General features: G+C 35.7%; 2 protein-coding genes across 2 annotated transcripts; both read left to right on the plus strand.

Moving 5' to 3' along the window:
• Positions 1-643: 643 nt before the first annotated feature.
• On the plus strand, positions 644-2,243 carry LOC127102460 (protein RGF1 INDUCIBLE TRANSCRIPTION FACTOR 1). Its single transcript, XM_051039829.1, has 4 exons — positions 644-771; positions 855-1,034; positions 1,124-1,366; positions 1,897-2,243. Exons 1-4 carry the CDS (start codon positions 769-771, stop codon positions 2,143-2,145), a joined length of 675 nt encoding a protein of 224 aa, XP_050895786.1. The 5' UTR covers positions 644-768; the 3' UTR covers positions 2,146-2,243.
• A 4,567-nt stretch (positions 2,244-6,810) lies between these two features.
• LOC127103587 (uncharacterized) lies at positions 6,811-8,626 on the plus strand. The gene is made up of 4 exons (XM_051040834.1): positions 6,811-6,940; positions 7,735-8,051; positions 8,142-8,219; positions 8,450-8,626. Exons 1-4 carry the CDS (start codon positions 6,811-6,813, stop codon positions 8,624-8,626), a joined length of 702 nt encoding a protein of 233 aa, XP_050896791.1.
• The last annotated feature ends 2,302 nt before the right edge of the window (positions 8,627-10,928 follow it).

A 10,928-nucleotide genomic window follows, 5' to 3' on the forward strand; every position in this document is an offset into this window, starting at 1 on the left:
CCTTCGTAATATATGGAAAATTGTCTATTCCTTGGTGTGAATATTGTCCATTCTCATGTTTTCCATAAAGGTAATTCTTGTGTTTGCAAACTATGACCATTTAATTGCCTAGTTTACGTGGTGAAATTATGTTTCTTTATAAAAGATGAATACTTGAGACATAAGTTATGTCAACCCTGTCATCGTATTTTATTTTTTTTTTCTTTTTCTTTTATTTGTATGGTTATGCTTAATTATCGCTATAATTATTTTTCATTTTTTATTCATATTTAAGATTATTTTTCCTTAATATCAACCGCTTCAGCTACTAAAAGATTTAAATTAAACCTACATAAATATCTTTTAATAAAACATATACTAACAATATTTTCCTTCCATTTAAAAAAGTTATATATATATATATATATATATATATATATATATATATATATATATATATATATATATATATATATATATATATATATATATATATATATATATATTTTTGCAAAAATGATGGCGTGACGTGTGTTGTAACTTGAAATATGACGACGATCCACACCGAAAAGGTGCAAAATATAATGCTGAAAAAACTACCAAGTTAGCTGTAGCGTAACCTATACAAACTCCAATCCAACGACCCAAAACCCTCTTCACCTACCATCCTTTCATTTCAACCCTTATTTTCCCCTCTTATTTTCATACTATATAACAATAATATTTCCTTTCTTCCTTACTTCATTCACAGTTTTCTCTCTGTTCCTCCATTTCTAATCATATTCAACAATGGTAAATATAATATAGTTAGCAGCTATATACATTCTTCAATTTCTCCATCAATATCTATCATTTTATTTTCTCTTAACTTACAGGAATTAATGTCGCTAACACCACCATGGCTTGAACGATTATTATCGACAAAATTCTTCTCTCCCTGCAAAGCTCATTTCAACGCACCGCGAAACGAATGTAACATGTATTGTCTCGATTGTAAGGAATCATTCTGTTTTTATTGCAAACAGTCATGGCATAACGATCATCAAGTAATTCAAGTAAGTATATTTCATTTTATTAAACTGTAAATTTTCATTACATTAGAGAAATTACAATGTTATTAATGTTTCGCGTAAGTGCAATGCAGATAAGAAGATCGTCTTATCACGACGTTGTGAGGGTGGCTGAGATTCAGAAGGTATTGGATATTAGTGGAGTTCAAACATATGTGATTAACAGTGCTAGAGTGATTTTTATTAATGAGAGGCCACAAAATCAGATTAAGACTACTAATGCTGTTATTAGTGCAAGTAAAACCAATTCACATTTGTGTGAAATTTGCACTAGATATCTATTGGACCCTTTTCGTTTCTGTTCTTTGGGTTGCAAGGTAACTATTTTCTCTCTCATTATTTAATTAACTCTCCTTTTTATTCTTGTTATATTCTATTTTTGTTTAACAAATTAATAGGGGCAGATATCATATCAATTAATTAATGACAATTTTTTTACACCCTAAACTTTTGTTAGGTATATATCAACCTAAAATAATGAAATATAAGATAATATAATGAAATTATTTAGTATTTTGTATATTAGGGTTAGAGTAACTCTTATATTCTTATTATTTCATTTTGATTAGAGAAATATATAATGGATACATTTTTGACAAAATATAAAGAAATACTTAACCTGTAATTTTTTTGGCTCATAAGCAGTTATTGAAGGTGCCATTGTTTATGAAAATACTAAAAAAAAGTTTATGTATATGAATAATTCATTAAAATTTAAGTTATGGAGTTACCTTATGAAGCAAGCAACTATGTTTCCTAGCTGTTATAGTTTTGAATGGTAAATAATTTGTTTAATCATCATTGTCATTGTTGTTGTTGTAACAATTGTGTGTAAAAATAATAATAGCTTGTAGGAATAAAGAAAAATGGGAATGCAAGCTTTATCTTAAGCACAAAGAAAGAGGAAGAAATAGGGAAAATGCAGGAAAGAAGGTTGCTATCAAAGGAAGAAGACGAAGAAATATTAATAATGCGTGAAGGAATCCACAAACAACAAGTATACAAAAGCACGTTTTCTCCTTATTCATCTCAACAAGCTTATTCAAATTCAAGGAGAAGAAAGGGAATACCTCATAGGGCACCTTTAGGACCTTAATTATTTAAGTAAATTAAATATTCAAAAATATTAATATTCATATGTTATTATAAGTTTTTTTTGGGATATATATTATGGTTTCATGATTAGTTTTACAAGCTGGATTTGTGCTCTTTATACAGCTCATTTCTCTTAATCACCATGTGGGTTTGAAAGTTGATTTTAATCTAAAAGTGTTCTAAGCTGTCTTAATGGGTAGGCATATTAATTTAAGGAAAGGAGAACGTTTGTGTTACTTTTGAATATAGGCTGTCTTTGAGGTACAATAATTGCTTTGCTTTGCTTTGCATTTGTGCATTTGTTGAATTAATTAATAATATGTGATGAAACATATGAGGTGTAATTGTTCCCTATACACATGAATGGTTTTATATAAGGAAACAATATTTGATTTCTAAGTTGATCTCTATTATCTTCAATTTTCAAGTTTCTAATGAAGAGATGTTAAAATGAAGTATCTCTTATGACTCACTTTTTGATATTAGAATGTAAAGTTTTACTCTTTAGATGCCAACATCTTTTTTAGGGAAATTCTTCATATATGAAATCGTATAATATTTGTTGTCAGAGGTTTTAAGGTATGTTGAGGGGTTGAGAGTTATCTCACATTGAAAGTGAAAAGTTATGTATATGTGATTTTCTATAAGAATGTGATTGTCCTCATCAACTTTAATGTTGAGGTATTTATAGTAATGTTGGGTCTGGATCTTAAACCCCTTGAAAATAGCAATTATTACTGGGAGGATGCGGGAGTGGACGGTTAGTCCACTATTATTAAGAATGTGGCCAAATGCATCCTTGCGTACCGTTACAGAATAGGGCTACATCATTCACTCACTTTAACCATGGACAACTCCTCAAAAAGAAGGGTGATGTATTCAATATAGGGGAACACATCTAATAAATGAGCAATCGATCTAGTAGACAAATGGTCATGAGAGCTTCAAGGTGAGACAAGACGTCATTTTCCTCACTTATCGCCTCTCATGGGCCCCTTACAAATATACCAATACCCGGTCCCTCAAGGACGAGGGCTTGGAAAGGGCGAAATGATTTAGTTTTGTCTTTCTTATCCGAATGAGTCCCTCAAGTGTGAGGTGAACCCATTGTGAAATGCGTGCCCCTTAAGCGGGGGATGACTTTGAACGCGTCTTCACATATTCGTACATGATTTTGATTTTTTATCTTCCGACGAGGGATGAATAGTTGCCTTCCGACGGAAAGTTGGACTTTCCAATACTTGGCATTAAGATGAGATGATTTTGGAACCCTGCTCTGAGGGGGAGAGTCCCAATATGCCCATCCTGGATGGTTCATCCACCACTTACTTCTACTTGCACCTCTCTATCATTTATAACATGGGGGTCTTGATTGTCTTCATGACGTTTGAAGTCGAATTTTCGGCGTCCGCCAACGTCGACCCTTCTCAAATAACACCTAATATTTAGGGTATCATTAGGACTTTTGAGATTATATTATAACGGTTGGAGGTCTCCCATACCGTTGGGGAATTCTTCTCCTTTTACAATATCAAACTTACCCCCAAAAGTCGTTTGGTAACCCTGTAAAGCCTCATAGTGAAAAGATTGTTAAAGCCCAATTATAACCCATACACAGACTGGAAGAATAAGTTCATGAAGGTTAGAGGACAAGACTTTGCTTCGATGATCATGACTGAGGCGACTGGTGCCCCTCGCTTTCCCTTGTCTCGAACGAGTAACCTGAAGGTTATCGTCGATTTTAATTTTTCCATCTTCACCTCGGGCGAGCAAGAGGTGGTTAATGAACTGTCTGACTTCAAGTTCGTGAGTTTTCCTAACTTTATCACTCGGGACTAAGGGGAGGATAATGGGATATATGATTATTTAGGTGAGCTTGGAAAAAATATTCGTCTTGAGTTGTTATAAGTGTTCATGTAGGTATGATATCTTCCAATTTTCATTCAAAGCAAATGTCTAAATTCCATTTGGCTAAGAGAAAGGAGCATTAGGCTAAGGTAAAAATGGAACTCCAATTATTGGGTGATCCTTTAAGCTTTTTGGGAAGCCAAAAGACTATGGAGGAAATAAGGCATGGCGAGGATCATCTAATAGGTGATTCTAGCCCCACAAAAATCAAAAAGTAGGGAGAAAGTCCTTCGCAAGCTCTGATTGTCAGACAACTAGTCTTCATTAGGGAGGACATGACAAGAGAAAAGATCCATCAAACGAAGGATAATTCTCTCCCTCCTTATTCCCTGTAGAGAGACACCTCTTTCAAACCTATCAAATTTATTGTGAACTGCTTCCCATTTTCCAAGGATTTTCCCTCTAATTATCAGAGTCTCCATAATAAGTCACACTTTATTTTATCTAATTTGACTGAGGCTCATCTACTAAGAGACCTACTGATATAATGGGTCTAGAGGGAGAAGCATATTCAAATCGTTGATTACTTGAAGTTGAAGCTCGCCATGGTTCAAGTAATTATCACTCAACATCAAGAAACATTGAGGAACCTGATGAAGGAGGGAGAATATTTGAAGTTCGTACTCAAAACAGTGGCAACAGATTTATTTAATTCTAACTTATTTATTTAATCATATTAATTGTATTTTTATTTAATTATTCGATATGTGGTGAGTTTTAAGTAATTATGTACGTGTAAATGAGGCATTGATGGAGTGTAGTGAGAGCATTGGTGGGCGGTAGAAGAATTAGAATCATTAAAATAATTAGAATTATAGTTACTTTGATTTATAATTAAAATAAAATTAGAAAAAGATATTTTGGGTGGAAAGTATGGAGTTAGAGAATATGGGGAGAGTGGTGAAAATTGTAATATAAGTTGGGCCTTAGTACAATTTCTAAGAGATTAAATAATTAAGTTAAGGATAAATAATGGTTAGTAAAGTTTTGAAGAAAGAGGAGTACGTAAAACAGATTTGGGAGAAAAGACGCAAGGCTAGGGCTTAGGAGAACCTCCATTGTTAGAGCTTGAAGGTGCTTTTGCTGGAAAAACGTGTGAGGTGGAGTGGGCAGTGATGGGCGTCACCTTGGTGATAAGTAACCCGTCATACTGCCAAAATGAGCGTCCTTCGCTCAATTGCTTGGAATTGAGTGTCGGTTCTGATTTTTGTTATTGTACTATAATTAGGCTACTATTTGGCCACTATTGGAGATATTTTGGTGTTGTTTGTTATTGATGGTTGAATTAGACAATTGTTATGACGCTGTGTATAATTTTGTTGATTTTATGGTGATAATTTTGGTGATATTGCATGTTATTTAGAATCATGCATCATGGTCTGCGAGTTTCGGTATAGTTTTGGTGTGCTCTACTTCGATGGTGTGGATTTAAGAGTGGTAACTGGTTCTAGATGGGAATCAGTGAATCGTTACTAATAATGATAGTAGAGAATTGGTGTGCTTTAATTCTAAGGTGGGAATTCAGGAGCGATATGGACTTGTGTTGTCCATAATGGTACCACATGTATGTAGAGTCTTGGTTTTAAGTACATTGCATCCATTGTTTTCACATGTAATGGAATAATTATGTTGATATTGATAGTTGAGAATACTTATGTGGTTGATGTGAATGATTTGTGTGGAAATGATGTGAATGTGATTATTGATGTTTGCTTAGGCTACCCTTGCATACTTTTGCACCATTATACATTATAAGCATATTCTCACCCCTTTATTATTTTTGTGGTTCTGTGCTTTTTCTTGGGTACAGGCGAGCAGGTAAATGAGTAGCTGCTAAGAAGATGAAGGATGACATTGATGTTATTCTTCTTTTTCCCGTTTTATGCGATATTTAGATTTCGTTGCTCTGGTCTATAACACTGGGCGGGAGAATGTTTTGTTTTATTATTTATTAATATTTTGATGTTGTTGATGTGGGTATTAGACGTGTAACTCGTTATGACATGCATTGTTGAGGTACTCTATTTGTACTATTTTTTGCTGCGATGAGCCTATGTAAACGCGAGTATGTGATGACAGATGTTTAAGTATTACCTGTTTTATTTAACCTGTGTTAAGGAGCAGGTTTATGTTGTTTGAGTGACATCCTATATGTGTAGTTGTTTTAATTTCCTATTATTTCACGTTGGAGCAGTTAGGGTGTTACATTAGTGGTATCAGAGTAGGTCGGTCCATCCAGCCAGGTTTTTGACATGATAATTGTTCCCAAGTATGCGATATATGTGTACATTGTCGATGTGTTGTTTCTTCTAATGTATGTTTGCTGGTGTGCAGAGTAATGGCTGGAAGAAATGATCGATAAATTATTTAAGTTTTGGAGTCAGTAGCTCAGGTGTTATAGGGGAAATAGAATCATCAAGGTGCTAATGATGAATTTTGTGGTTTGGACAAGCTTCAGAGAAACAATCTGCCGAGTTTAAAGGGCAGATGTGATCTAGAGGGTGCACAAGCATGGCTCAAAGAGATTGAGAAGAATTTTCAAGTGATGGATTGCACTGAAGTTCAGAAGGTGTAGTTCGGTACTCACATGTTGTTAGAAGAGGTCTAAGACTGGTTAGATAATATGCGCCAGAGGCTGAAAGTTATAGGTATTGAAGTTACTTGGTCTATGTTCACAGTTCATTATATGGAGAAACGTTTTCCCGAGGATATGTGCAGTAAGAAGGAGATCGAGTTCCTCAGGATAAAGTAGGGGAATATGATTGTTACTGAGTATGATGCTAGGTTCGAAGAGCTGGTGAAGTTCTGTCAACACTACAATGGTGTGGTTGTTGAGGGGTCAAAGTGTATCAAGTTTGAGAGTGGATTACGTCCTAAGATCAAGCAAGGTATTGGTTATCTGGAGATTCATCTATTTCCTATGTTGATGAATAAGTGTATGATATATGATGAGGACAACAGAGCCCGTTCTCCTCACTATATGAGTCTTAATAAGAGGAAAGGGAAGAACCAGTGTCATGGGAAACTGTATAGTTCTCCAGCTAACAAAGGGAAGTAGAGAGTTTTAGATGAGAAAAGGCCAAGTGGGGGAGAGTCTCCTGCTTCTATCAAGTGTTTCAAGTTTGGCGAGTTGGGCCAACATGCGAATGAATGCACTAATAAAGTTCTAAGGTGCTTCAAATGTGGAAAGACAAGTCATTGTATTGCAGATTGCAAGATTGATACACCGACTTGTTATAACTGCAAAAAACAGGGTCACATTAGTACTAATTGTCAAAAACCAAAGAAATTTCAGTTTGGAGGGAAAGTTTTTTCTTTGACTGGGTCAAAGACTACTAGCTCGGACATGTTGATTCGACTTACGTGTTTTATTAATAGTATTATGTTGATTGCTATTATTGGCACAAGTGAAACCCATTCTTTTATTTCGCTTGGTTGTGTTGAGAGATTGGGTTTGAAATTGTTTATTATGGTTGGGAGTATGGTTGTTGATACCCCATCTATGGGTCCAGTAACTGCTTTGTTGGTTTGTTTGAATTTCCCGCTGACTATTTATGATAAGAGTTTTACGATGGACTTAGTCTGTCTACCGTTGAGAAAACTCGACTTTATCCTTAGAATGAACTGGTTGGAGTTCAACTGTTTCATATAAACTATTTCGATAAGTCAGTGTCATTTCCAGAGTTCGATGCAAGTGATGAGTTGTTTGCGTCTGCCAAGCAAGTGGAGGAGTTCATGAAGAATGATGCTGAGGTGTTTGTGATATTAGCTTCTATGAAGGCTGAGAGAAAAGCTTTGATTGGTGAGTTACCTATGGTGTGCGAATTTCCAGAAGTGTTTCCAAATTATATCAATGACTTACCGTCGGAACGTGAGGTTGAGTTTACTATAGACTTAGTACATGGTACTAGTCATGTGTCGATGGCTCCGTATAAAATGTTTGTTTCAAAGTTGATTGAACTGAAGAAACAATTAGAAGAGATGGTTGAGAAGGGTTTTGTTTGACCGAGTGTTTCGCCGTAGGGAGTGCCAATGTTTTTAGCAAAAAAGAAAGATGATAACATGATGTTGTGTGTTGATTATCGGCAGCTGAATAAAGTGAAGATCAAGAACAAGTATCCACTTATGAGATTTTATGATTTGATGGATCATTTGGTTGGTGCACTTGTATTAAATAAGATTGATTTGCATTAGGGTTATCATCATATTTGTGTAAAATCAGAAGATATTCCGAAGACTGCTTTCAGAACGAGGTATGGTCATTAAGAATATTCAGTGATGTCATTTGGTGTGTCTAATGCGCCTGGAGTGTTGATGGAGTACATGAATAGAATATTCCTCCATACTTAGATCAGTTTGTGGTTGTGTTCATTTATGACATTCTGATATATTTGAAGTCTGATGAAGAGCATGTAGAGCATTTGAAGGTTGTGTTGCAAACTCTAAAAGTGAAGAAGTTGTACACGAATTTATCTGAGCGTGAGTTCTGGTTGTCAGAGGTGAATTTCCTCGAGCATGTAGTTTCTAGTGGTGGTATTGTTGTGGATCCATCGAAAATAGATGCAATGTTGTAGTTGAAAGCTCCGAAGTCGGTTATTGAGATTAGAAGTTTTCTTGGTTTGGATGGTTACTATAGAAGATTTATCAAAGGCTTTTCGAAGTTGGCATTGCCTTTGACCCAGTTGACTCAAAAGGGTCAAGCTTATGTTCAGGATGTGCATTGTGAAGAGATTTTTCAAGAACTCGAGAAGAAATTGATGTATGCTCCAATTTTAATTTTTTCGAGTCCGAGAAAATCCTTTGTTGTGTATTGTGATGCTTCAAAGATAGGTCTAGGTGATGTGTTGATGCAAAATAGTTAGATTGTGGCTTATGCTTCTAGGCAGTTGAAGGTTCATGTGGGGAATTATCCTACGCATGATATAGAATTGGAAACTGTGGTGTTTGTTTTAAAAATTTGGAGGCATTATCTGTTTGGTTCCAGATTTGAAGTGTTCAGCGACAACAAGAGTTTGAAGTACTTGTTCAATCATAAAGAGTTGAATATGAGACAGATGATATGGCTCGAATTTATGAAGGATTACGATTTTGGCTTGAGTTACCATCCTGGTAAAGCCAATGTTGCCGCTTATGTGTTGAGTAGGAAGTTGTTGCATATGTCGATGCTGATGGTTCGAGAGTTAGAGTTGATCGGGAAATTCCTAGATTTGAGTTTGGTGTGTGAAAAGAATCCTAATAGTGTGAAGTTGGGTATGTTGAAGTTGACTAGTGGTATCCTTGAAGAGATCAAAGAAGGCCAGAAAGTCAATTTGGGATTCGTTGATCGGGTACTGTTAATCAACCAAGGTAAAAGAGGTGATTTCAAAATCGATGAGAATGGTGTGATGAGATTCAGAGACAGGGTTTACGTACCAGATATCCCAGAACTTAAGAAGAGTATTATTGAGGAAGGTCATAGAGGTGTTCCGAGTATTCATCTCGGTGTGAATAAAATGTATCAAGACCTAATGAAATCATTTTGGTGGCCAGGAATGAAGAAGGAAATAAATGAGTTTGTTTAAGTTTGTTTGACTTGGCAGAAGTCAAATATTGAACATCAAAAGTCGATGAGTATGATGCAACCATTGAGTATTCCTAAGTGGAAGTGGCATAGAATTTCCATGGATTTTGTGACAAGTTTTCCGAAGACGACGAAGGGATGTGATTCCATTTGGGTTATTGTTGGTAGGATGACTAAATTGGCTCATTGCATACCGATTAATATCAGTTATCCTTTACAGAAATTGGTTGAGTTGTACATTGATAAGGTTGTTAGCTTGCATGGTATTCTACCGAGTATTATGTATGATAGGGATCGAGGTTCACGTCGAGGTTTCAGAAGAGTTTGCAGGAAGCGATGGGTACTAAGATGAAGTTAAGTTATGCTTATCATCTGCGAACAGATGGTCAAACTGAGAGAACCATCCAATCATTGGAAGATCTGTTAAGGGCTTGTGTTCTAGAATAAGAAGGTGCTTAGGATAGCTACTTGTCATTGTTAAGTTCACCTACAACAACAGTTTTCATTCTAGTATTGGGATGACATTGTTCGAGCTTTTGTATGGTATGAGATGTTAGACACCTTTATGTTTGTATGAATCAGGTGATAATGTTGTGCTTGGACCTTAGATTGTCCAGCAAACCTCTGAGAAGATCAAGATGATCCAAGAGAAGATGAAAGCTTCATAGAGTCGCCACAAGAGTTGTCATGATAAGAGGAGGAAACACTTGAGTTCCATAAGAGAGATCATGTGGTTTTGCGAGTTACTCTGGTAATTGATGTTGGTCTAGCTTTGAAGTCTCCAAAGCTTACGCCACATTTTTTTGGTATGTATCAGATCTTGCAGAGGATATGAGATGTGGCTTATCAGATTGCTTTGCCACTACCGCTTGCTATTATTCATGATGTGTTTCACGTGTCTTAGTTGAGGAGATACATTTTGGATACGTCTCATGTGATCCAAGTGGACGATGTACATGTGAGAGAGAACCCGACTATTGAGGCATCACTCATGTGGATAGAGGATCGGAAAGTGAAGCAGTTATGTTGTAAGGATATTGTCTTGGTGAAGGTAGTGTGGGGAGGACCAGCTGGTGGAAGCATGACTTGGGAGTTGGAGAGCCAGATGAGGGAGTCGTAAATGACTCTGTTTCCTTCAGGTAATTTTCGAGGAAAAAAATTATTCAAGTGGGGAGAGTTGTAACACCCAATTTTTCTAACTTATTTATTTAATTAGATTTATTCGTATTATTATGTAATTATCCGGTATGTGGTTTGTTTTAAGTAATTATGTACGTGTAAATGGGGCATTCATGGGGTGTAATGAGAGCATAATT

This window comes from Lathyrus oleraceus, chromosome 7, assembly GCF_024323335.1.
Source record: "Lathyrus oleraceus cultivar Zhongwan6 chromosome 7, CAAS_Psat_ZW6_1.0, whole genome shotgun sequence".
NCBI classification, from domain to species: Eukaryota; Viridiplantae; Streptophyta; class Magnoliopsida; order Fabales; family Fabaceae; genus Lathyrus; species Lathyrus oleraceus.

Bases quoted from the DNA above. Each gene is read 5' to 3' on its own strand.
- LOC127102460 (XM_051039829.1), top strand. The intron at 1,035-1,123 runs GTAAGTATATTT...AGTGCAATGCAG, and splicing joins ACGATCATCAAGTAATTCAA to ATAAGAAGATCGTCTTATCA. The intron at 1,367-1,896 runs GTAACTATTTTC...AAATAATAATAG, and splicing joins TCTGTTCTTTGGGTTGCAAG to CTTGTAGGAATAAAGAAAAA.
- LOC127103587 (XM_051040834.1), top strand. From the start codon at position 6,811: ATGATTGTTACTGAGTATGATGCTAGGTTCGAAGAGCTGGTGAAGTTC. The intron at 6,941-7,734 runs GTATTGGTTATC...TGTCATTTCCAG, and splicing joins ACGTCCTAAGATCAAGCAAG to AGTTCGATGCAAGTGATGAG. The intron at 8,220-8,449 runs GTATTAAATAAG...ATATATTTGAAG, and splicing joins ATCATTTGGTTGGTGCACTT to TCTGATGAAGAGCATGTAGA.